General features: G+C 41.1%; 1 protein-coding gene across 5 annotated transcripts in view; it reads right to left on the reverse strand.

Moving 5' to 3' along the window:
* Positions 1-27,744, reverse strand: part of dlgap4a (discs, large (Drosophila) homolog-associated protein 4a) — a 77,265-nt gene that overhangs the window by 14,933 nt on the left and 34,588 nt on the right. Inside the window, exons 2-6 of one of the 5 annotated variants that reach the window (XM_047591849.1) lie at positions 4,566-5,840; positions 4,010-4,245; positions 3,585-3,662; positions 2,867-3,014; positions 1,497-1,716 (exon numbers count right to left, since the gene is read on the reverse strand). In XM_047591849.1, the coding sequence (XP_047447805.1) occupies positions 1,497-1,716; positions 2,867-3,014; positions 3,585-3,662; positions 4,010-4,245; positions 4,566-5,771 (1,888 nt within the window). In that variant the 5' untranslated portion in view covers positions 5,772-5,840. Of the gene's footprint in view, positions 1-1,496; positions 1,744-2,866; positions 3,015-3,584; positions 3,663-4,009; positions 4,246-4,553; positions 5,841-27,744 lie in introns of all 5 variants that reach the window. The other 4 variants (XM_047591828.1, XM_047591838.1, XM_047591817.1 and 1 more) reach the window with 4 other exon arrangements.

The following is a 27,744-nucleotide window of genomic DNA, read 5'->3' on the forward strand; positions in this document are numbered from 1 at the left end:
TTACCCCATCAACAGAGTTGTATCTGGATCGAGTTTTCACATCATTTCATCACCAATAAATGAAATCATACACAGCATTTTATAAATACATAATGTTCAAGTACACTTTTCAGTTCACTGGGTACACTGGTGAAAATAAATGTATTCTAAAATAAAAAAAAATAAAAAAGTGGCAATTCAACTGGACGTAGTTTGTGGTTAAACTGTGCTGAATTATACACCATCATGCTTCTGTTATCTTAACCCACTGAAATTTGGTTGTCAAAATAATAAAAGCATGTGTTGGTACAACACAGTCAAGTACAATACTAACCACAGCCTCCAACATAAACACAGTTGAATCAACAGTTCTCTCAACTATGTTAAAGAAATAGGATTTAGTGCATGACTGGTATACTGGAATGCTTTAGGTTTCATTTGTGTTTATCTGAGTGGTTTTCTCTCTGTTTACCTCACTAAAAAAATCTTATAACAACCAAGACATCGAAACAAAACTTCATCAAAACAAAAAATCATACAAAATATTTTTAAATGGAATATTTTATGTGCATGTATAGCATGAATATACAGGTCTATCAATCTTTCGTCAAATATTTTTGCAAGAAACTGGTGAAATAAGATAATAACACACATTCTACGAGGCATATTGGGTCCAATATAAATAAAGGCTTTTAATGCATTTAGGCATATGAATGAATTATGAAACACATGAATGAATATATGAATTTGTCATATAGTTATCCCAGGCAGAAAACATGGTGTGTACATATCACTGAATTTTGGTATAATTTTGGTCAACTTTTGAAATGCTTGTAACCATGAACTTATGATTCAATACCACACATGAACAGGCTCTCTGAACTTTTCTTAAAGAAAAAACAAAACATATTCCTGTTTATTTACGTTTTTATGCCAATATCACTCAAAAATATCTTGAACTTTATTGTAAGTAGAAAAAAAAAAGAATGCTCAGTGGAAACATAACGGACAAGGATTTATAGCCATATTTGTTATATTTATGTCAGATCTTATTCTCCAAAATAAAAAACACATTTGTGGTGGTGGCTGAATGACAAAAAAATAACAAAAAAACATTTTGCAATAGCACTGATTTTGTGAGAAAGTGTTCTTGTACCTTTCTTGCGATCATTTAGCCATAGATTCAGAAGAGAGCTACTTGCAATATTCAGTTGCTGTGTGAATAATTTGTTGTGAGTGTTCATCGTTAAAGACAGAGCTGGAGAAACGTCTTGCTGGAGCTTCTTGTGTAGAAAATCAGTGTTCATGTTCTTTGTGCATTCTATGAGCTACACATACACAGTAACATTTCATAAATTGCCCTATTTCCTTGCATGATTTATTCCTATCAAAGTCTTTGTTTTGCTATAAGCTAAGTAAAAAGATATGTGGATATCATATTTAAAGTCAGTTGTTTCCTCCATTTCTGCTATTATTTTTAGAACTGTTAACACTGTCTTCCCCTCACTGGTACTCACGGGTGTTGGAGCTGTAGCTGTAGTTTGCAGCGGTGGGTGGTGGTGACTCCGAGTCCACAGAAGCCGTATCTTCATCCTGGGAGCAGCCCGCCTGGATGGCCCTCAGGTAGCTGTGGCTTCGCGACCGGAAGCACGTAGGCGCAGGCAGATCCAGAGCCTCCACCGCCTGCGACTCCGCCTCGCAGTAAGGTACAGAGTGTCCACAGCCCTGCCCGCATACCTGAAAGAACGTGTGCAGACTCACACGCTGAGGGCAGAGGGCAGACTGATAAACATGCATTTGACACATTTATACTGTGTGGTGGAAGAGGTGCTCAGTGATTTTAACATGAAAGTGAAAGTGGCAATGTTTTTATACTACACTAAATCTTATCATATTCAGTTACAAGTAGACGTCATGGATTCAAAATCTCATTTAAGAAAAACAGACGAAAAGTAATATTCTGCAATAAGTTGGTACCTGTTAATGAATGTGTGCACTGCATTTTAGTGTTAGAACTAGTTAAAACTGCCTTTTATACTTTTACATAGTTTAGTGCGGTGGTTCTCAACCTGTGTCTTCAGCCTCGCCTTGAGTCACACAATAAATAACAGGGAGCCAGAAATGACAGATGGCGTAGGAAGGAAAAATTAAAATTAGTAAACAACAAGACTCTACTTCACATGAGAAAATGTACTTGGTTGCTACCTACCCCTTCTTTTACCAAAGAATCAAGATAGACACCACGTTGTTGGAAAAAAATATGTCTTTTTTATTTCAATATTGCTTGAATTGTGAAAAAACCCATTTATTTTTTTTTCTGGGGATTTAAATTAAGTAATTGTAAACATAATTGCATCCTCTGAAATGTTTGATCAAGTGGCATAATATGGTTTATGTTACAAATGGACATTCAGTCATCTTTTTTGTTCCTCTGCCTTATTCCTGTCTGGTTTAAATGTCATCTATGCAGTCACAGAGGTTAAAATATTCTCTAACACTAGCCTTGTCATTGCAGGGTTGTGCTGATGTGTCTTTTTACTCATCCCACGTGATTATACTACATTCACTTTTAACTTGCTTAAGGCCAGTGGATCTCCAAAAGTTTGCAATTAGCTATTTCTAAATGGGTATGAATCAGTTGCCACTTTATTAGGTACGCCTTGTTAACACCTACCTAACTAAAACAGTGTGTTAATAGATAATAGATCATTTTTATACAGGTAGTAGTTGTTTTTTCCTATTTGATCTCCAGCAGTTTTTTCTATTATTTTGTCCCTCTTCTTTACAGCAATGACTTCACAGTTCAACTGACACACAACACACAAACTACATTCCCGTCAGATCGAAAACATCCACGGTAGCACATTTGATAAGATCACAGACATACCTGAGCACCAGAGCCTCTGCCAAGTGTGCCAGAGCATTGGCTGAAATCGTTGTTCCTGTGGCGTGGGGGCGCCTCCAAAGGGCCCACCAGGCAGTCTAAGTTATCTAGGCTCCGATTAGTGGACAGCTCTTTCAGGGACGGCAGGGTGCTGTGGAAGTGAACGTTATAATCAGCTTCCCAGAAGTCAGAGACTGTAATAAGTGAGAGCTGTGTTTAATTAATGATATCCAGGAGAAACTTTGAATCACTTTCTGAGAAGTTCTCCTGGGTATTTCAAAATTAAATACGTCTGAGATGTGTGGACAGTGATACGTGGTAGGGTTTAAAATGGCAGCACAGAGGAAATAAAGATTATGAGCAATGCTGCTGGACAGAAGATTTATAAATTTGCTTTTAATTGATATTTAAATTCATTTCCTCTGTTCTGGCTCGCCAGTTTGACAGCTGGTGTTGTAGTGGAAATGTGTGCGCGCTAAGCAACATGGTGTGCTGGAGTGATTTCCATGGAAAATTTGCATGTTATGAAATCAGGGTTTGAGAAGCAGATAAGAGTCAAATACTAACACACCACTCAGGGTACCTGCAAGGCGAGAGATGGAACTGAGGGTAGAGAGGAAAAGTACTGGGATCGTTAGACAAAAAAAGGTGGTGGGTAGTAGTGGTGGGACAAGTGAGGGTGGGAGGGTTGCCACACTGCCTGCCTATAGATGGCACTGACCTCAGATGCTGCATAGAGCATGCACTCTGCAGAGGAGACCACAGATAATCCTCCCGCATGAGAGCGTAGCAACGAGGCCTGTCCGTGTGGATGTAGGAGTAAAACACATGGCAAAAATTCACCTCCTATTGCTTTTGCAGCAAATAAAGATGATACTGCATTTAATTTATGGCCCCCAGAGTTCATATGAGCTTGTTTTTCCATATATCCCCACAATTATTTGTGACAGGATGCTGCCACCTACTGACAATCTTTGTGGACATTAAAAGCCTTCTCCGCTCAATATTAACAAATGCTCCATTAGTGTCGGCCTATGTTTTAATGAATGTAAAGAAAAGAGCACAAACCCAGCTATGACAAAACAATGATCACAACCAAAGTCATAATTCCAGTGTGACTCTGATTCTCTATACTGTGCGACTCACTTGCGTGGAGGTGGTGGTGGCTGCTGCTCACTCAGGGATTGCTGGGTGGCCTTCAGGTAGCTCTGACGACGAGCTGCAGATTTGGGGGAAGGTTTTGGGCTTCCCTCGGAGTCCTCGCTGTCTTCCAAGTCTCCCATGGCTTTCACGTAGCTGCCACTGCGCATCCTTCGACAAGGAATCTCAGGTCCTTTGCCCCGTCCTCGACCCAGAGTTCCTGCCCAGTCCCCCACTGGGACCTGAGTTGCATGAAGAGATTGTTGTGAAACTGTGTTATGGAAATATTTCGAGAGTTCACTTATAGGCACTGTGTGTATTTTTTGTTTTTTCTTGACAATGGTATTTAAAAAAGGCGTGGTGTGACGGATTTGTGAGGAAAGTCTCTAAATGTGACCATAAATAATGTTGTTAAACAAGATTTGATTGTAAATTATCGGGAAGGAACTGATTAGTGCTCAAAACTGACCAATAAAATAAGAGTCACCGGAGAAATTATAGAAAATAAATCCATGCAGACTAAGGAATGATGATGAAGATGAATACTCACTGGCCCTCCTACCTGAAGGAAGTGTTGTGCCAGGTCTTGGTGGCATGATTTTGTCTTAAGCAGGGTCCTGTTGACTGTAGCAGAGCCCTTCTGCAACACTTGCCTGGCCTGGCTGAGGGTGAGAGTGGACCAGGAGCCCCTCTTAACCAGTATATCATCCTTGCTTCTCCTAGATCTTCCCTCCTCTTCCTTGGATCCTACCTGTGTGGCTGGGCATGCCAGGAACTTGAGGTCACTGCTGCTTTTCGAGGTCTTGAGAGTATGTGCAGAAATTGTGTTGTAGCCCTGTGGAATATGCCTTGGAGCGGCCTGGCTGTCTGACACCGCTCTGCCCAGAGTCATCATGCTCAACGGGTTGCGGTAACCTACAGCAATAGTGCCAGCTTTGGTAGCGTCAGTGTCCAGGGCATCATCTGAGCTCCAGAGGCCAAGTGTATTAGGTCTAGGTCTCTGCTTTGGCCCCTCAGTTTTGGCCCTGTCTTTACTCTTGCTTCTTCGGGTCGGTCTGCCACCATCCTCCCCACTTCCTGTAGTTCCAGTCATTCCTCCAGCAGAGCGCCCGTTCATGCTGCCTTTGATTGCAGAGTTTTCCAAGGACTGAGACTTGGCAAATAGCTTCTGCACAGAGTGCATCAGGTGGCGTATGCGTCCTGGACTCTCACTGCGTTGCTTTGACATACGTCCTCTATGGAACTGAAGCGTACTGAAGCCATCATGCTGCAGGGGCAGGTGCCTCTCTAGCTGATCCAGAAGGTTGGAGGGTAGCCGATTCATCTTGGCTGCTGCTGCAGAGGAGATGGTGGCTGATCCACTGGTGATCATAGGCGCACCGGTCAGGCCTAGACCCAAGCCCATGCCCATAGACAAAGAGGTGGATAGTGTGCCTGCCCTGCTGCCCTGAACCACTCCACCGCCGGCCATACAGGCCTGGGAACAGTCAACCTGGTCTGCCTGGGAGGTAAAATGCAGACGGGGGAAGGTGCTGCTGTTGGACATCTGGCTGAAAGGCAGCAGACAGTCAGGCGTCAAGTTGGTAGGGCTGGTCGGAGAGCACTGATGGAGGTGGGGGTCCAGAGTGCCATAGTGGTTTATGGTGGGGCTCAACAGAAAGGCGCTGTGAGGGTCAGAGTTCAAAGGACACAGAGGCTTCTGTGGACATCCCGCTGGTTCACACGAGTCAGACAGGTGACGACTGCGGTTGGCTCCTAACCCTTTCATGGTGTCTGATGTGTCGTCCCTAGAACATGTCTCCAATCAGCACGGGTCTACTGACCTGAGGGGCTCATCCTATAATTTGGAAAGACACACAGAAACAACCCATTAAATATACGATTCAAATCTCTGCCTGCAGCAGTTTAGTACATGAAATCTAATAGCTGTTTGGGAGTGAATGCATATCAATCCATAACAACACTTCTGGGTGTATTCTTGTTAAATTTTAGTTATTTTCTCTGATTAACCACTTTTTTACTATTGGTTAGTTTTCAAATCTCAGAGGAATATTTAATAAAAAATCCACCAGTGCTTTTCCTTTTATAGAGATTATATTTAACAGCACATAACAGTAAAACCCCAGAAGGGGAGCTCCACACCTCTATACTTAAAGTTAATGAACACATTAGAGTTAGAGCCCATTTAGAAGCATTTCTCCCTGTGTGCCCTTGGATTTTCAGAGCAGTAATTGACCTAAAAAAAGACATTATGGGCTCTGGTGGGTGGTGCATTTCACAGAGGTGGCATAACACAGCAGTTATGTGGAGAACAGAGACAGTGTCCTCTACAGTAATTTCTTGTATGCTGTAAGTTACTCAACCCTACAAGCCACCAGATGGAGCACCAGCAGCAAACGCACATTTGGTTTCAGGGACACACACACATTGTGTTTGGCTCTTACAGTACATTTCACATTTGATAGATCCACGTTTTATTGAGCTATATGTGTCAGAATTATTAAAATATTCTAAACAAAATGTCATTTTGTGATTTAAGTGGTTTGGGCACACTTTAAACACACTCTTGCCACAAAAAGAGAGCAACAGACACATGAAAGTGAAAAGCAAAAGACAAAGAATAAAGCATATTATCTTCAGTAAATAGGACAGTTCGCTGTATGAATTGTTCCAGCGAAGCACCAAACAGACAGCCCAGAGGCCTAGTATAAGACATCACAGTGATGTACAGCCTTGAGTTACTGCACTGACAATGCACAGGAAAATGATTTTGTGACTCATACATGTAAATGAGCTCTATGTTTAATAAGCGCTATTTTCTCCAAAGCAGGAAATGAACCCTCATTTCCACAAATCATTTTCGGTCCTTTGCCATCCTCTCAAATCTACTTACTGTTGTATGTGTTGCATTCTCTTCTTCTCGAACCACGGAGAACAATAAATCTCCCCTAATGCTCACTGAGAGAAGCATTCTGAGGTTAAAGTAAATGTTTTACAGTTGTATTTTGGTGGCATCTGCCACACACGGATCAGGCATAACATTATGACTACTGACAGTAGAAGTAAATAACGTTGACCATCTTGTGACAATTCAGTGTTCTGTTAGGAAATCTTTGGACCTGGCATTGATGTACCACCCACCTAGACCAGAACAGTTTAGGAACAACTCAAAAAAAAAAAGCACAAGGTGTTGACCTGACCTCCGAATTCACTAGATCCTAAACTGGTACTAAAAACGGCAACAACATTCTGTTACCTGATACCACAGGACAACCTCAGAAGGCCCATGTCCATTCTCCATTCTTTTTTCATGGCACAAGGGAGACCTACACAATATTAGGAAGGTGGTCATAATGTTATGCCTGATCGGTGCATATGGTTACCAACAGACATATGGCAATCCAGAATAAAACTCCCATTTTCGCAGGAGATGACAACTCTGATGGTAAGCTAATGGTCATTTTATTACTGCTTCTATAACTCTAAACACAGCGTGGCCACCCTGCCAGTAATACTCTCAGTTTCCATCACAATCACAATAATGAATCTTACAGTAACATCAAACTTATTTTTATTTGAATATTCAAGAATAGAAATATATTTATATAGGGCTTCTGTTCTTCTATTAAAAGATTTACTCATTCTCAAAGCTTCCTATGAGCAGACTATAATGTTGCATTAAGGTTATGAAAACTCAGAAATCCACGTTGCATTAATGTCACTCACACAGATGCTTTCTGTATCAGAGTGGAGTGACTCACCGATCAGTCAATGGTAAGAGCCCTCTCCTACAGCAAGCGTGAAATCTTGCCTGCGAGCTGGATGGGGAATGTTAACTGCACACTGAGTTGGTTTGCCACTTCTTACATCTCTTTGGCCCCCCCAAAACCCCCCTGCCCCTCCTATACACTCTTTACAGCATGAGAGCCACCACTTATCTGAGTCAGTGTTCCTGGACGGGCACAGCAGCGAGCACAGAAATACACTAGCGTTCTACAACGCAGGAGCCTGCTGTAATTCATCCACACCGAGCTGACTGTGGCCCCACGTGTTCGTGTCCCGTAGGCGCCGCCGCTGACAAACTGACACACACCTACACGGTGACACACCAACACGAACTGACACACACAGGAACGTGCTAAATCGTCCAGCCACCCAGCCACCGCACCAACAAAACCCTGTTAAGTGTTGAGCATCACAGGGGCAAGATGAGAAAGGATCACGTGACACCTGTCGCAGGTTCTGTGCATCAGCCTGTGTGTGTGATGGGGGCCGGGAGGCTCCTGCATGATTACAAGGTGAATGGATCGCTGTGCTGCATGTGATGTTAGCAAATATGAATCCCGGCAGTAAACGTCTGTATCCCCGTGAGACTTGCTCATTCAGTGAGTGACAGCGAATTCACGTGGTGCTGCATAAAAACTGCATCCTCAGTGTGGTAATTTATCTCACAGTTTATTTTTTATTGTGATCAGGATAAAGTCATTCAGAGGATAAAATCTCCTGCAAGTGAACTATAGTAGCCAACAATCTCATCTAAGTACTGACCATAATGAGTTTATTTATAAGAATCTAACCAGGTATTCTTTTAAAATGCTTAAATTATCTACATAAACATATAAGTTGTATCTATAGTGGAGATGATTCTCTGTCCTGCAGCACACCGTAGAGTTAAAAGAATAAAAGCAAACGGCTGATTCACCAGAGCCTGTAAAAACCATAGGGTGTCTCAAGGTTTACACAGAAAACCTCCTTTCTTAGTTCTTAACGAGTCAGGTTAAAGTTGTATTTAAAAGTGGTTCCTGCGCATGCACGATGCACGAAACACACTTAAGCTCTTATTATGATGAACTACATTTCCCTGCTTACACAGTGGGCTGACAAAAATTCTATTTTCTTTGGTTTTGGCCACTTGTGGCGGCGGCAACAATCTGCAAACACGACACTGACATACTCTCACCTTTTAAGTTGATAAAGCAAACTCATTAACAAACCGTTTCCTGTTTACACATCCGGCAGATAACAACATTATCATTCATTTAGAGCGTTGCCTCTGGCTGCCTGACAAATTTAAGAGCAATATTCTCTCTCCTTTTAGCTTCTGTTTTATCTCCACTAACTCTTGAGGGAAATATTCGCTGCTAAGCGCTTCACTGTGTTCACCACCTGGTCTTTAACTGTGCCTCTTTTTTTTTTTTTTTTTTTAGTACAGAGCAGGTAATGTACAGTGGGTCTTTACGTTTTTTTTTTTTTTTCTCTTTCTAAAACTGAAAATAAGGAATAAGGAATAAGGAAAAATGCCAGAGGCTCCTTTCATATTATAGATAATCAAAATGTTGTTTACAGCTGCTTTAAAGACCTAACAGTAAAAATATGCAATCCAGTGCAAGATACATGGTACAAGGCAAGAAATCAAAGAGACTGACGATTCTAGTTTTCCTCACAGAAGTCTCATAAAACAGCCTTTAACCCAAAGAGGCCACTTGAGTTATCAAGGCAGTTTGACTTTTAATTTTATTTATGCAGCAACACTGACTGCATCCACTCCGTCACTACAGCAAACATATTATAGTCCATGATGTGACTGTCTTCACTTAGAATTGTGGGATTTAGAGGTAGAGAAAAGTGATTTGGTGTCCAAATTTATATATTAAATAAAACCCATTATTTAATCAATATGACCTATTATTATGACTCACTGAGAATAAAGCTGCATTCAGATGAATAATGTCAAATACAGAATAATTCTGCATATATTTGCCTGATCCAACCTCTTACGTAAAATCCACCGTATATTCAAATTTTAATCAGACAGCAGCCCTGATGGTCAAACCACACATTCATTATTAAAGAAAAGTAGTCATGTCGTTGTTTGCTGCATGAATGTGTGATTGTTTGAGTTGGCTCCATCACAACTCTGCACTCACATGGTATTGTGCTGGAAAATCAAAGCCAGATGACAAAGAATAAACAAGTACTGAGGCTGCCGCTCTGGAAACAGAAAGAAAATTTCCTTGTTGGGAGTCGATTGAGACCTTCGACGTACGTGGAAAGAACAGTGTCCTTCAGGTTATGAATCAGATTTTCTGAGATTGTGTTTTTAGATGTTTCTGATAATTGGTTATACTCCAGGTTATAATCAGAATCCCATTTTGTCCGTTGCTGTATTCAGTGATCTGTTTTGCCATTTGATTGCAGATATAAATCTGAAAAACCAATACTTTTCGTGTATTTCAGCATCAGTATTATCATTTCTTTTGCATTTAGAAACTGCTGCTGTGAACTGCCGACGTGATGAATTCATGAGCTTTAAGTGAATGAGGCCTTTCTTAGTCTGCAAAACAACATAAACATAAAAGATAACAGGAACATTGGGGGTAGCATCGTGTTTGTTAAGATTCTCATCCAGAACATTGTATATATTGAATTTTCTTGAAAACCGCTCCTCTATGTGGCTTCTTCATGTCTGAATGACTAGTGCGAGCATATGTGTGTTAGGGTGGGTATTGGCAAGGACTTGACGATACGATACGTATCACGATACTTGAGTCACGATACGATACATTGTGATATAATGATATATTGCCATATTGACACCCCTAATGTGTGTGATGCCCACCTGAAACTCACATGAATAAGTCTACAGCTAAATTAACAACCAAAGTGCCTTTGTTTTACAAAAAGATTAGCTGAATCAAAAATCTGCGGGGAAAAAGAAACACATATGTGGAAGCATACTGAGTATGAACCTAGCTGTTACAGTTTAATAAATGACAAAGGAGACCTTAACATAAATGTGCTTTGACAGAACAATCATCCTCACAGGGCCACTGAAAGTGCTGCTACTTTGCCAAACCTCCCATCATTGGCCTACTGGGAGGTGATGTCACGTAGCCCGTTGCTGACACATAGCCCCCGTTAGATCTGCACAAGGCCTCCTAACAAGCAGAACTGAGAGTTGCCGTGCTGTGTCCCACAGAGCCACCAATCGGGCCCGTTATTAATGTCTCCTGCAGCTGTTCAGTTCCCCTGCAGCCCCCAGTGATGAGCAGAGGGAGTGGCAAGACGGTGAAGAAAGAGAGAGGTATCGATCCGGGTCCTGCTCCTTGTTCTAACCGTGAATATATAGCGCTGGGTATTGGCTTTTCCTTCAGTAATCACCTTTTTTCTCATTGCTTCTCGCGGCCGTCCACTCTGTTACAGCCACAAGGCCAGTATATTTACAATACTGTCTATGTCAAATAATCAGTGTGAATATAAACTGTCCATTTTTTTTTTAAAACTGATGCATCTCATTGGTTCATATTTCTTAATTTTCTCAACCTGACCTTTCAAAAACACAGAAGAACCAGTGAAAATGTGCCTGTCTTCCTCCAAGCTTCAACAAGTACAAAGTCCATGTTTACAGTAATAACACTTAAGATGGGCCAACACCATCCGCCATCCGCCATCCCCACTGTCTGGTGAGAATCCACTAATAGCTTGTTTCAGTCGCAAAGTTATGTCATCCGTGCTTCCTGTGGATAAAGCAAGTGTTATTCTCTGCCGCCTCGGGAGAGCAAGAGCAACCAAAGCTCACTCCTGAGGAGAGCTGACAAAAATCCTTCTACAAATATACAAGGCACATAACTAAGAAGGATCAGACAATCAGTTTATCTTTTGGATTTTCAAGAATTATACTATTTATCTCCAAATAATGGTTTTCCCTGCCAAATGTTCTATTTATCTACTGCCATGAGATTTCAATCATCATTTAAACAATGGTGTGACATTGACTCTACACTTCCTTGCCAATGGACAGGAATCCATTAAAACCCACCACTATAGCACGATATATTTTTCTTGAGTAAACAAAAGTTTAAAAATGAGAAAAATCTGGTTTTACTGGACTACTTTGCGGCATTTCCTACTACATTTCCTGGATCCTCCGGCGGTTGCTTGGCAACTGCTCAGAGGCAGCAAATATGCAGCATTCACGTAATACCAGAGATATCGTAATTACAAGTTTCTGATTTGTAAATAGTGTTTATGTCAGTTTGTAAGTCTTGATTTCGACTGGGAACTTTTTTAGAAAGCTCTGATTATCTGACAATAGTGCCTGACAACCAAACAAACATAAAGCATCATCCGAGTGCTATTGTTCAACAGGCTTACAATTAAACCTGAATATTATGCAGATGACGTCATCTTTCCAATGCACTTTTCATTTTCCATTCATTATGTCAACAGTCCAACTCATGACAATATTCAATATTCATATAGTCTCAAGCTGATTTCTATCTGGTCTGGTCTTTTTTTTTCCAAGTGGCTCCTTCAGTTTCACTGAAGTTCCAGTTGCCCTTGTTTTTTTTTTTTGTTTTTTTTTTGGATATAGTCATGACCTGTATGACTGAGAATCTTCACAGACATATTTACTATTTTTATACTTGGTTTAAACAGATGAGGCTAATTTTTCACAGTCTTACCTTTTAATATTAACTTACTCTTGCCATCTACTTCAGTTTTAATAATATATATTATGCATAAAAGTATATTTCTAAAAATGTCAAACTAATCTTTTAAGATGGAAAGGGGAATGAAAATACATCATGTTTTTATGTTGCTGAAAAGTCCATAACCATGAGGGCTGAACATATTTCGTGTTTGCCTCGTTTGATTCTAAAAACGCTTTTAGTTTCTCTGGTATTATTAAAATAGCAGAGTGTCCAGAAATATATTATAAATATTTAAATATGACAGAGTCATTCTGACAGTCTAAATATCAAAAGCTAAAAAGAAAAATATCAGGGGATGAAGCACGGAGACGTTTTCTCTGCAGAAGAGATTTAATTGTCAATTAAAGAGGTTGCTGAAAGAATCAACTACACGTGTATTGAATGTGATGGTATAATATGATGGTAATTCACCTTGGGTTCATTTTAACACCAGACTTGCACCATTTTTTACCATTTTTTCAGTATCGGCCAGATGTCAAAGATACGACCTGAAGATTGGACTGTGTCTCTGGGATGTACGCCTGTATCGAGTGTGCTGTTGGTGGTGTGGTGGGACAGACAGTCATCCAGATGGGATACTTAATTACATCACAAGCTACAGCAGCTGACAGCTTTCATACTGCTGCCCTGTACTTACAGTAGGTTGAGACCATCCTAAGCACCTGCTTATTTTCATTCTGTGACTGGCTCAGGCAGCTTTGTTAATTACATGCAAGCAAACCTTCCAAAATCTAAAAGCATCTTCCTTTCACCTTGTTAAACATGTGCAAAAACGTGAAGTCCGCTGAAATATTCAGAGCTAGGAGCTCTTGCCGTTCGTGTAATTCTCATCCGCACTTTGCCTATTAAAGGGATCCCAGTGCACAGCTCTCCGCCGTTCACCACTGCACACACTGAAGTATAATTAGGGAGAGAGGTTGCACATCTCCTTTGGGTCATTTGCCCTCCTCACTGTACTGCTGCTGCTTCCTTCATGAAAGTTTTCACTTGGTAAACAATTTAGTGCCAGCACTCCAGCGCTAGCCTGACCACAAAGATCCACTTGAGTAATTCTTCAAGACTGAATGCTTGTCATGGTGCTGGACGTAAGAGCTAACATTTGTGTGTTTAACTTAAAACAACCGCTGTAATGTTTCATCGGACAGCTATACAATGATCCATAAATCTCAACCATAATATGCTAGTACGATTAGACAGTTTTTATGATTAAACAGAAAAGGCTTCTAGGTTTCAGAAGAACAATATTCTGAACAAGAGTATCTCTCGTTTTTCTGTGTTCACAAAGCAGAACTGCAGAATGAGCTGTAGGGTGGCTGTTGGGAGCTGTGACTTTCTTCCCCTGACAAATTGACTTTGACGCTGTATTGGTCTCAGGCGAAACAAGACATAAAGGACCCAATAAGCTTCATGCGTTAACCTCTGCAGTCATGTGCTGTTGTGTCATGCCTGCTAAGCATGCACAGCCCAGTGTCTACACCGTTAAAACACACTACCCATAAATTCATAAAAGGACGTGGGGCCCTGGGGAATGATTGCATGGTATTGGTTAGGAGCCGGCGGGATGAATCCTCCACCAATGCTCATTTAAAATGCTGTCAGAGCTTTAATAGTCCCGGGGGGGTCGCGCTTAGAAAAGAAATGCTTCAGTCTACTCTGGAAATGAAAAGGCAGAACAGACAGCACTGTGCTACAGGAAGAAAAAAAAGGCTTTGTTTGAGCTCTGTTTGAGTGATAAACTCAAGTTTTAAATCTGCTGTCTGGCTTCACGCTCAGCGCAATCACGTCTTAATGGCTTGTTGGATTTCGAACCCATTTTCAAAATATCGGGGTTAGGTCTTTGCAGGCTGGATTAAATCTACCCATTTGTTTGTGAGCTGTGTGGTTTATCTCTGCCAGTGGTGGATGACCCCAAGTGGGGGACTGGACTCTCTCCAGGACGCAGCAGGAAAGCGCCCTTAAATCATTTAATCTTGTGCACATACATTAAACTAATGATCCCTTTTACTTGTGTTGCCTCAGTTCTTTGTGAAGGCCAGAGAGATTTCCAATAATTCATATGTTATTTGGGAATTAGAGTTTTTAATTAAAAAAAAAAAAAAATGTAAATGTAAAAAAATATCTAATATTTGACCGTGTAAATATTTAAGCATAAAGAGCAACATATTGCTGCGTTGGGAATTTTCATTTGCATTTGCATTATAAATCCCAACTGCTTCAGCCACATCCTATTCCAGCCTGGGGTGTCATATTAAACAGATTTCTCAGCGATAGTCCCACATAAATCCTATGGGAGGAAAGCTCAGGCCAGCCGAACAGCAGCTGTCCCTCGCTGTCCAAATTGGCCCCGGCACCAAAAACAAGATGAAATTAATATGGTGTTTTGCTCTTTCCGTAGTGCAGAGGGATTAGAGCACCGAACAGTGTCAGGATTTAGGATTCAGTGTGCTCTGCACATGACCAATGAGAGCCATTCAACTGCAGCATTCAGGGTCGGGTTAGGTAGCAGAGTGCTGGAGGAGGAGCACTGCTGTTCATTAAAAGACACTGTTTAACAAGAGAAGGAGCTGTTCCAGGATTACACCAAAGTTTTTTTTTTGTTGTTTTGTTTTGTTTTGTTTTTAAGTAAAAAGTGCTGCAAAATGGTCTAATTAAAGTCAACATCAAAGCTTCACAGCCAGAAATCGGAGTAATAGGATCAGAGGAAACCACAGGATTACATTTATAAATATTATAAATGCTGAATATTTAGCAGTGTTTGGCTTTAACGTGGTAAAACATAGTGTAAACATGAGACATGACTCTGGAATTATAGATAAGATAACAAATCGGTTTACATGCTGAAACCTTGATAAAAAATTGTAATAATTTGTTAGCTTTCTGACATAAAGCGGCTGCAAACTCTGTCCTGAGTGCAGATGGTTAAATAGTTATCGACAGCAAATGAAACAACGTATTAGACAAAATTTTAATTTTGACCAGATTGTAGTTGTTTTAAGTAAAAGGTGTATCATGAAAGGAAAACTCTACAGTTGTGCATCTCATTGATAATTCAATTTTTCATTTGATAAGAGGATCCTTTGACCCGCCAGTCTTGCTGTGTCTTTCTTGTATGTTCAAACTATAATGCCACACCATCAAATACTTGTCGAGATACTTCAATCCACACCACAACTGCAAACTGTTGTAACTAACATGGCTAAATTACTGTAGCAGGCACATTCAGTACGAATCTCCTGTGGTGTTCGGACCCCTTTTCACCAGCTGTGTGAGAGAGCTGAAAATATGGCCCTAAGGACTATGGCGATTCAGCACAGGGAGCATTGGTCACAGGACAAGCTGGCTCTGCAAGGCAAGCACAAGCTGGTCAGGTTAGCATCTAGAGAGTCAGTGACCAAGGCTGTGGTTCTGCACATGCTTTCAGGCATAAGCACTGTGCCTTTTCTTATGGACAAAAAAAAAAAAAAAAAAAAAAGATGTATGAAGGATTTAGCTGTCAAAGAAAAACTGTTTCAGCTTTTAATTAAAGTCTGTGACACGCCAAGCTGACGGTCAGCTGTGGGCCCGTGTTGGGCTGTCAGTGGGTGTTTGTGACTCCGGTTTTTCCGGCGTGTCCTGCAACGCTGACAATAGCAGATCCCCTGACTGCAGCTTTTCAGTCGATTCAGTGCATTGAATTGGCTGGTCAGCTTAGCAAACATCCATGCATTAGGTTGCGTAAACAGAAGTTGAAGTTAAAAGGGCACACACACACACACACACACACACAATACTCTTCTCATTTTATTTGTTCCTCGAGTCTCATTTGAACATTAAAAAATACCACCTTGAATGAATAAACTGTACAACAGCAGAGTCAGGAGAGGTCTGATTTCTAGCCACTCACTTTAGTTGATAGAGTCTCTTCTGATGGATTGATGAATACAGCCTAGTGCCACCTGCTGGTGTGGAGACAGAATATAATGTGCCTGCTGGCTGTTGGCTGTCATACCTAAAATGTGGTTGACCTCAAGCTTCTTGTCTTTGTCCAGAGGTGAAATGAACATCTCCCAGAGTTGCTGTTTTTTTCTACTGAGCTATTTTTCAATTTAATAGACAGCTATACTTTTTATTTACCTTATTTATCTGAATTTAATAATCCAAACTAAACTAGTCTGGACCCTCATTTCTTTATTTCCTCACGTGAGTGTTCAATGTAACTTCATTTCATTTCATGGCCTGTTGTTGACCAGTATGATTAGTTTTTAGCCTTATTAAACTGGTAAAATCAGATGATAGGCTCTCACTGAGATACTATTAGTCAGTCCAATCTGGCAACACTGCTTCCAACTCCCCCGAGCATCTCACAAGCTCTCTGTACATTATGTGATTGGAGGAAGGTCCTGGCACAGAGTTAAGCGTAGAATTTCTCTGATCAAATCTGACAATGGGATCCCTGTCAGCCATCGCCTTCCACACATTCTCAGATGTTGTTAAGCGCTCCCCGTGGACACCCGTTCGCAGGGAGTCAGCGAGGATGATGATGAACTGGAGGTGGACTTGAATAATCTGCCTTGAAAGTATGGGCATGTCTCACAGATGACGCACTGAAGCTCCATGTTGGGAGAGAGCCGGGAGTACTTCCATTGCCTCTGCTGCCATCTCACTGTTCACGAAACTCATCAGTCAGTGCTCTCCAGCTGGTCTGTGATCCCATGCGTGTTTGACACCGAGGGACACGAAGCAGGGTAAATGTGGATCAGGATGGGAAATGATGGGCAGCGTTTAGCCAGTGTAGTGTCAGACTAATTTATCCTTGACTACGCTGTCATCTTGGAGAGAAGATGAGTGGCTAAGCCTATGGAGTGGGTGGAGTGAAAATAGAACATCTGTCTGTGGCTTTAAACGCAGTAAGTCAAGCTAACCCTTGGAGCTGGAGGTTAAGTTCACGATATGCAGATTTTACGCTTCTAGTTCCTTTCCTGCCACTTGAAAGACACATACTTTCCAATATATAAATGTACCCAGAAGCCACACTGTTTGTCTTCCCTGTAGCACTGTAGGTCTCACTGGATAGACACAGCCCACAATTGTAATCCAAACTCTGTCACACACCAGCTTGACTCATTTTCATTCCCAGCTGTATATACTGTGCTCGGGGAGTGTTTGCCAACACACGGAGATTATACAGTAGTACAGTACATCTACATATTTAACTTCCTCAGCGAAAGAAGAAAGAGACGCTTCATTATGAAAGACAAAGCCTGTTAAAATGAAAGCTTTCAGAATAGAAGTTAATGAATAAAACTATGAAAAGTTTTACTCTTTTTATAATGTTAAAGCTATGGTGCTGCATAGAGAACATGCTATTCCTTACACGTAGCAATTATATATTTGAAGATAACAGGAATATTTCCTCCACCAGGAACAAATACAGTATACACTGATCAGCCACAACATTAAAACCACAGGTGAGCTAAATAACATTGACCTGCGAAAATACAGTGGTGCTGCTGGGAAACATTTAGACCTGGCATTCATGTGGATGTAGCACTTAGACATGTAGCACCCACCTAGAACAGACTAGGTACCCCCACCTTATAGCAATGGCACTCCATACTGGCATAAGCTATCCCCAACAGGCACACACACAAAAAAAAATGAAAAGTATGACCTGGCCTTCAAATTCACTTGATCCCAAACTGATCAAGTATCTATGGGGTGAGAGGCCCCTCCCCCATCCCATAGGACCCAAAGGCCCCCACTAACATCATTCTGTAGCCAGACACCACAGGACACCCTCAGAAGGCCTATGTTCATTCTCTGATGAGCCACAACCACTTTGGAGGCACAAGGGAAACCAACACAATATTAGGACGATGGTCATGATGTTATGCCGGATTAGTGTATGTTCCTATTCTATATATATATACGGGTGTCCAAAACCACTTGATTAGGTTTAAAGCAGGACAGAACTGGCCTATTCGTTGACAGATTCATCCCTCCCAACAACTGGAGGAGAAATCTTATGTGGACCTTGTTTGGTACCAAAGCTTGGCCCAGATTCTTTGGTAATGTCTGGATCAACCAGAATACGCAGCCTTTGATGATCGGGCCTCCCTAACCATTTACGCATCCACTTCTTTAGCCTCCCGTTATTTTGTTTTCACAGCTAATGGGGTTACACCTACGCCTCAGTAGTTTGGGCCCAGCTTGAAAGAATCAGATCAAGGTTAAAACTTTGTTGTAACAGTTGCAATAATAAACATGTGGTTTTAGGTTATATTAAGTAAATATTAATTTGATCATCCATCCACACAGAATCCTCTCCATCCTCTGTCGTAATTACAACAGAGGGTCGTTTTTATGGAAGACTGTCTCACCACATTGGAGGGTTATGTTGTGACCACCTGCTGTACACATGTCTCATCTTTATGCAGTCTTGACATGAATTATGCTTGAATCTCCAGTCAAGAAATCATTTCTGCAGCTCTGCCAACCCAAGGATTCAAAGGGTGGCTGATATATATGGTCTACCGTGGTTTAAAGAAGGAGGAGATCGTATTAAAACGGGTAAAGATCCTCTGAGCCTAGGAGAAGTGACTTTAACTGAGGCTCAGCTCACTGAAGCTATCATTGCCAGCATGAAGGACAAGAGTTACAGAATTATAGTAAGCTAGTTAAAATCCCAGTAGCCTTCAGGAGCGATGCAGAGCAATCTGTCGCTCCATTTTTTGTCATTATACCCTGAAATTAAAAGTCCAACTCAAATCAAAACGTTCCGAATCATATTTAGCAATCCCTTTAACAGTCAAAAATTATCTCAAGGACCTCACCAGAATCCAAACGGATGAAAGTGACATTTGCATATGTTTTCATGCTGTTATATGTGCTGCAGCCAAGCAGCTAATTCGCTTTCTGGCCAGCAAATTAATGTTTTTTTCCAGAGTGTGAATATGTTAAATCAGAGCAAGACATGTTCATGTCTGTAAGTTAAATAAAATGGAGACATTAGAAGCATCAAAGCTAATGTGAGCTTTTATTCAGTATCCGTGGCTCCTATGTTGAGTAGCAGGTGGCTCCGTGGCTATGACAGACGCTGACGTTAACTGTCTCCTGCAAGGACTGGATTGGCTGTAACAAACTAAGATCTACACTACGTAAATGGAAGATTAACTATCCCAGCAAACTAATGAAATATTTATGCAGTGGCAGATTAAAAATGCAGTTTGCTGGATTTGATATGACAGTAGCCGAAAAGACTGACCAGAGCAGAGGACAGGTTTGCCTTTGCCAGATGGTCCTGTACGACAGCTTTTAAAAGAAAAACAGATGGGAAGTGAGAGTCCATCCCCGTGGGACTGTTTAACGCTGTAGGACAGAGAGCTGAGCCTCCTTGAGCCCAATGCCGGGTACAGAAACAGAGCTGTGTGTTACTGACAGGTGTGTCCAGACAGCGGGATCGCAGCAATTATTCAAAACAATCACAGCACCGAGTAAATTACTGTTTGAACCAGGCCGGCCATCTGGGTGAGCTGAAATCAGGCGGCTGAAGAAGTTTGTTTGAACCTTGTTGACGATGTCCGTACATCAGTGTCACCTTTATCGGCCACACTGAGGTCACTCAGTTGCTGCTCAAGCTGCTGCTCGGTCTCACTAAAAGTCATTGAAGGAGTGTAACATTTTTGAGGGCGGTGAAAGTCTTCTGCTGTCTCTTAAATCGCATCCTGTCAAGGGTGCAAGATCATTTTCATGTGTTCATCCGCCATTAAAGTTACATCCTAATTAAAGTTACACTTTAAGACCAAGATGGAGCACTTGTTTGGTAATTGTCCAAATTGATCTCTAAAAGGGAGCTTTCTAAAGTACAGATTTCTGAAGTGAACGCAATCAAGAGATACGTGATGTCTGAAAATGCCCAGACACTATATAACAGCAAATAGCATTAAGCACCAGTGTGTGGGAGTTTGCTTAGCGTAGCTGGTATGAAAACACAAACTATGAAGACATTCATTAAGCTGTAATCCGTGTAGAGTTCTTTCTCTGTGACTGACACGGATATCAAACATTCATATCATAGTGGGAGAACAAAATAGTCTTAACATTCATCTCAGAAGTCTATTAGCGATTCTCTCATTGTCACTACCGCTAACAGCTATGGGATTGTGCGGTGGAGTCACAATGCTCATGACAACAATGACAAACTCTTGGCTCGCTTTGCGCTCCGAGCGTCGTATCATCACAAAGCAATTCCACGGAAAAAGCTTAGCCTTGACAACAGCTCCCAACTACTCCGCACAAAATAAACTCAATTACAAACACGTTCCAAATGCGCTGAATATTTTATTTAGCAACCAATACCACTAAAACCTTTCCAAATGTGCGTCTAAAGCTCTTCAGAGGTTCCAGTTTTTATGAAGGTTATCCATCTGCGCCTTCTGCTCTTGTCACAGAGCTCTGCACCATTTGGTGTACAATCAGTAGTGTAGGACCACCAAAAAAAACAAAAACATTGTAATTACTTTCCATAAAAGAGCCAATTGATAGAGTGAAGTGATGAACTGAGAATTATCACCTGGATTTGCTGCTCTAAGCTCTAAGCTTTCAGGAGTTGTTAGTATAGAGCTAAATAGAGCTAAACGAGAGTTTAAAAAAATTAGGCTTGCATTTACCGGGTGGCTTCTTTGGCTCAATGCACACAAGCTGTGAACACATCCCATTATAAAGTTTATATGCGCTGTTTTTGTTTTGTTTTTTTGGTCTGTAATGTCTCTTGGGGGAAATATTTTGGCTCCATTATGTTCCATAGCCCATTAGCGAATGTGTGTGTCTGCAGTTTGATGTTGAGCAGGGAGAATACAGTCAGTTTATGTTATAACAGGTTAATTAGAGCAAGGAAAACACACCCACATTAAACCAAAAGACTGAGCTGAAAGGCACATAAACCCATGCCCAGAGAGCTGGACCTGTTATTTCTTAAGCATACGGTCGTGTGAGCCAGTATTTGATTAACAAAAAATACAGATTGATGCAACTTTAACACAACAGTTTGATCCAAAGAAGACCTACACTGGAGATACTCAGTATAACATTTGACTGTAAAAACAAAAAGGTAACATACAAGTCACTCATTCAAGTCATAATTTCTGACACTGGCAAAAAAAGAAATTTAAAGGAAAAACAATCCACAGACAAACAACACAAATAAACTATGTGTTGATGTTTGTGTCCAGCGAGCTACTGCCAGGAAAAGGCGCAGTGAATAACCACCCATAATAAACTGAAAGGGGGGACTGGGGCAATTTAAAAAAAGACATCATAAGTAGCAGGTGGAAAAGTTCATACTGTAAGTAAATTGGGTGTAATTTACAGGCCGTTCATCTAAAATCTTCAATAAGGAAGTGCCGTAGCGGAGTACGACTGCTGAGCCTCTGACCGATGAACACGGAGCCGGCCGCCTTCCTCAGAGTACCCTCTACTGGAAGGACACTCATTTACCAGATTGATGGGCCGCTTTATTGCCTGCCACCTCTCTTCCTTAGGCCCTCACCGCCCCCTAATCTCCTCCCTCTCTCTTACACCCATGTCTCCCTTTATGCCTTCCGTCCTTTCTCTGCCCATCCCTCTCCTTTTGTCACACACACAAACACGTACTGTAAATACACTCACACCTCTTCAACACATCCGACCCTGCACTCAAGAACAAACACAGATCTGCTATGGGCTACACCATAGCAGGTGTGTTATGTTTATGCAAGTGAAGGAATCAACATATTACTCCACTGATCAACAGGTGGTGCCATGATAACAGAAAATAACAATGCACCAACAAAGACAGAGAAGAAGAAAGGTGCTACTAGAAATTATTAGTGATGTTCGATACCACTGATTTGCTTTCCAGTCTGAGTAAAATTCAGGCTGGTATCGGTGATACTGATCCGATATTGATGCTTTGTGTAAATACAAAATCAAATCATAGCTTCATGAAGAATACAAGACATCAGAGTAATTTATTTATTTATTTTAAACTCAGAAGTATATTGAGGTAGTGGCCTCATTTACTGCATAGCCGAGCTAATACCATAAAAGAAAAAACAAACAGGACACAATCATACAAAATATGTGAAAATGCTGTTTCAAACTGTGAAAAAGAAATTAGTAAAATAATAAGACCATTTAAATAAATTATTGTTTAACTATTAAGAACTACTATAAAAATTGCATCTTAATTCTGACACTGTGCTCTCCTCTTCTGTCCTCCTCATCATAAATGCCTCGTTGCTGTGGTTTAATCTGAGGCGTTTCACAAAGTTTGCTGTGTTGCTAGAACTCAGTGGTTTAGTTACTTTCCACTGTGTTCCTACATCACCTCGGATGACTGAAGTATCGTAAGTATTGATAGTTTGATTTGAAAATCGATTTTTAGATCATAAAGACTTGGTATCGGAAGTATTTCATTATCTATCCACACATCACTAGTAATTATGGATGAGCTTTTTTTTTTGTGGAAAGAAATTAGAGCACATGTAAACAATCTAGTTTACATACTGTCTGATAATAATATCAGTCAACATTATAATTTGACAAAAGTGATGGTTTTGATTAGCTTTTTCCCCTCTAATAACAGATAAAATAAACAGTAAATCACACGATAGTGTGGCTGTGGTTGCTTTTAGTGGCAAAACCATGGAAAATGAACAACCAAATCTGTAGTCCCCCTCAGCTGCACCCAACACTAAGACAGTAAGTCTTTAAGCTCAGTGTTTTGGTTTTATGGCCCCCAGTGTTGTAGCGAATGCATGCCCTGCTACTAACCCCAGAGTTAGAGATTAGCTGGTGATCACAGTGGAGTATTTAGTTTCTAAAGAGCTATCTGAATAGAAACAACATACTTATAAAAATATATATATATAAAATATCAATAAAGCCCCTGTTAAAAAGGTCTATTAAAATGTCTATTCAGCATCTGTTGAATGAACATGAATCCAATATTGAAAACGTATACAATATAAGTATACAATATACAATAACGTTTCGATTTCAAATAGGTCAGGAGTTCACCGGGTTAATAGCGTTAACATCAAGTGACAGCAAATTAGACAAATCCAACACGAATGAAACAAAAAGGAAAGCAAACTAACTATTTCCGACAAACTGCTTACTGATGAATGTGCTGCTGCGAACCTCAACATGTGCACACAGATGTCAAATGTTGTCACTGCCAGGGTCTCATTTCATCCAGCGCGCAGTCAGACAGATCTCCGGAGCGACTCCACGTGGCAAATCAAATCAGCGATCAGCTGGAAAAACCGCTGCCTCATGCATAAGTAAAGACCCCCACCGGCCCTCGAGTATAGTACACACCTGATCTCATTCACAAACACACAGACACACACACACACACATGCAAAGCACAGAAGGCCTTATCTAACCGAGTCTCACACATCTGCTAAGTTATTCATACGAGGGAACATGCAAGGGGCAGACCATAAATTGCAGGTGACATATGGATTTTATCCCCAGTAGAGGAGTGACGGGAAGACGAACACATGGCTCCACAGTCAATGCCACAGAACTCATTGCCCCTCGTTGACCCGGGAGACGCCAAGGGCAACAAGTGATAAGTGAGTATGTTGTTGACCCTGACAAAAAAGTAAACATGCTATAATACAGCATCCATATACTATCAAATATTTTCCTCCCCTCCCCTTTCTCTGTCTTTCTATCTGCAATACTACACAGTCTGAGTCACCAGCTGCTCTCACAGAACAGAGCGACTGTATTCACACCGCCAGGATGAGACAATGCAGGTTTTGTTGTCTTTGTGTTTAGTCTGTTTGATGTCAAAAAAGGCATGCGCTAGCAGACATGAGCATGTCTGTTTTTCAACCAGAGCCATTTCTCAGGCCTCGCTGGTAAAAAAAAAACAAAAAAAAAAAACGTAGCACCCAACACAAAGCTTGCTCTAAATTAGAGCTTCTTCTCCGTCTGTGAATCTCGCCAGAATTTTCCCATCGATGGATGCTGTTCCTGCAGAGGGACCATTAATAGTGCGGTGATCATCATCGATTTCCCCCAGGTAATCATCGTTTGTCACATTTGTGACATCCGAGGGTTTAATGCTGCATCTCAAATGGCTTTCTGATTAATGGCAACAATGCTCAGAGGAGGCAGCAGCACAGAGGCCATTCTCGTGAGATAGGTGCTTTTCGTGGACAAACCCACGTTGTCGCCTTTCTGCAATTTCACAAAGGGATTGTGGCTTAGAGCAGAGATGCAAATGCAGACAGGACAGCAGTGAGAAAGAAAAATAACATACATGGGATGAACTTCAGAGCTCACACTGCCAGCTATCTTGCATTCAGCAGATCGGTACACAAGCCTCTCCTGGTTTCCAAAATCAGTGTAAATTAGATCCCGATTAGGGCACTAAGGAAATATAAATATGCAGGTGTCTTGTACAAACAGCTGGAATCGTAAACTCCTGCTCCTACATGCAAGAGAAAATGCTGCAGGGCCCGAAAGAATTTCTGGATAACTATGACTGGCCTCACCACCTCCCACCAGGCTGGGAGGCAATTCTTGTTTACATTTCTTTTCTTCCGGCTGCAATAAAAGATGTCGCTTTGGCTGCGCGCAAGTTAATACTTTTCTTTGAGACATTCATCCTCCCATAAACACAGGGTAATGCGCAGCAATTTAAAGCAGCAATTCCTTTGAACATATTTCAGGTGCCTCTCAAACCAGACCAGCGGGTTGTTTGCTGTCATAAAACAAAGATTTGAGCAGTCACAAATTTGACATTGGACTCATTTAGCACCGTCAGAAAGACTAATAATTATGTTGTTTTGCTTAATTAGCATTTATGGTTGGATTTATCAGAAATATATATGTATAGAAATTGCCTCTTGCTCCAAAACATATACTGTATGTATTATTATATGCTCTGGCTTTAATAAATTCAAAAATTATCAACTTCTCTCATGAGCTTCAACTCAATAAATTACAAGTCATTAGGATTTGATTAGACAAGATCTTCTGTGTGCTGCTGATCTTCTGAAAATAATTCCGTAATTATGTCGATATGAGACCTCAAAGAGAGGTACGATCTGGGACGTGACTGCCTCGATTGACATGCTGGATTATGTCGCCGTGACTTTTATGCGCTATAAACCCTCAGACAACACCCTGAAGAAGCCTGAAATACTTGCACTATCAGTGGTGTTTTCGTGAAAAGTTTGCTGTCACATGGGTATTTGGGCTAAGAGCTGTTCTCTTTTTGGAGTATTATATGGCATTAGACCAAAATCTGCACTCAAATTAAATCATTCAAAAAGCTTTGTGCTTTGAGGAGAGCTCAGAGATGCTCACCAGCTCCAAAGGTCAGGACCCTGGACAGCTCCATCTACCCCGGCCTCTCTGACAATCCGCTCAAGGAAAACCGCTTTGGACTTGATCATTAGCGAGCATGGATTTCTGTCTTCTGTCGCTGGAACCTAAACAGCAGCTTATATGCAGCTTCATCACACATCACATCTTTTCCAGCTGCATCTCATTTGTGCCTTTGGTTCGACCGGTCAAAGGTCACAGGGTTTTGTCTCCTCATCACACTTAGAGCAGCACCGAGATCCAGAGCTTGTGGCCTTTGCTTTAATCTCCTGGGGATGAATTTTATCTAAACTAAGGCCCGGACCTCCGTCATTACTTTTTATATACACTAGGCTTCAAATGAGGTCAATCAACTCTCGGCCAAAGTGCAGAAACAGCAGCAACGATCACAGTCAGCAGTTAAGTTAGTGCATGCGGTGATTAAAGGAAGTACATTACGGCCACGTAGCAGCCTGTGTTTCATTTAAATAGCTTTTCTCATGAATAATAATGTGTTTATTGATCAAATAATAGATTTTCCTGCTGCAGAGACTCGTTGTTCAGACTTGAACCAGATGCAGCTGTATTTACTGTACATAACATGGATATTTAGGGTGGAGTATTTTCCGAAAGTCGAACAGAAATCATATTTTTGATTAATGTTATTTCAAAAATACAATTAAATTATTAGTGTCCTAACTTTTTTTTAAGTTTTAAATAAACTCATGTATAATTTGAAAACTTTTAACAGTTTCTTTGATGCGTATAAAAAGCCGAACCAGGAGCATTGAGCAAGCATTTTACATCTTCAATAGCACAAAAACAAATTGCACAGATCAGGCACAAATACAGTTTGTGCCTGATACAATATTTCTAAAGCTACTCACAGGCCGTATAAATTGACGAAATTAAACATAAACCCTATAAAGCCAAGAGACTGTCTGTCTGTCATTGTATATGTATGAAAAGGCCCTGGAGGTGGCTACCAACCATTGTCTTTTTTTCCCCCCTCAGACATTTTCTCTGGTAGATGGTTGAAGCAATGACTATCAAGGCAGGAGGGGAATGAAAAGAGGGAAAATGTGGCAGACAGAGAAGATAGAGACACACGCCGACACAGAGAAAGTTTGTGTGAAAGATTTAGAGGTTGAGATTGATAATACATAAAGGCAAAAGAAGGCCTAGCTCCAAAAAACCCAGTTTGGCAATTCTTCTGACAGCCACAACTTTGAATTGATTTCAGAGAAGAGGGAAAAACTTCACCAGAACTCCTCTGAATACATTACACAGAGTAAGTAAGAATATTTGAATCAGAATGACTCAGGAGGAAAAGTCATTTGTCTGCGAGTTGACAGCTTTATAAGTTGTCCCAGCTCACAACAGATGCTCACTGCACTGTAATCCTGTCAACTAATTTCTGAGTTTATCCTAATTTATCCTTGAGGATAAGAACCTGTAAAATAAAAAAAAAAGGAAGTGGGTAACGCCCTCACAGCGTAAGGCAGGAGTGGGTCAAACATCATCGATCAGGACGCCGTGGGCGGTAGAGGTCTTTCCCTGCTCCACCCGAAACCTGCGATAAAACTCTACAAGCACCCAGGACAAGCTCACGTGACAAGTCTGCTCGCATTCCTGTCCCGCCCTCCCGCCAGAAGCAAAAGAGCAATGCGTTACAACTCATTTTCAAAGAAAGCTGGTGATGTGAAACATCAGACTGACACCCCACACTTGTTGCTACCAGCATGATGCGCTACGTATCAAAGCTGAGCTTTTGTTGACGCTCCAAAGACGTTCTGATGCAACCACCAACGACATGTTGACAGTTAGCTCACCGACAATGTACCTGAGAGCCAGCTAATCGCTCCTGGCTTTTCATTATATGTTCATGAGTTTGTTTTACAC

This window comes from Mugil cephalus, chromosome 1 (assembly GCF_022458985.1).
Source record: "Mugil cephalus isolate CIBA_MC_2020 chromosome 1, CIBA_Mcephalus_1.1, whole genome shotgun sequence".
Taxonomy (NCBI): domain Eukaryota; kingdom Metazoa; phylum Chordata; class Actinopteri; order Mugiliformes; family Mugilidae; genus Mugil; species Mugil cephalus.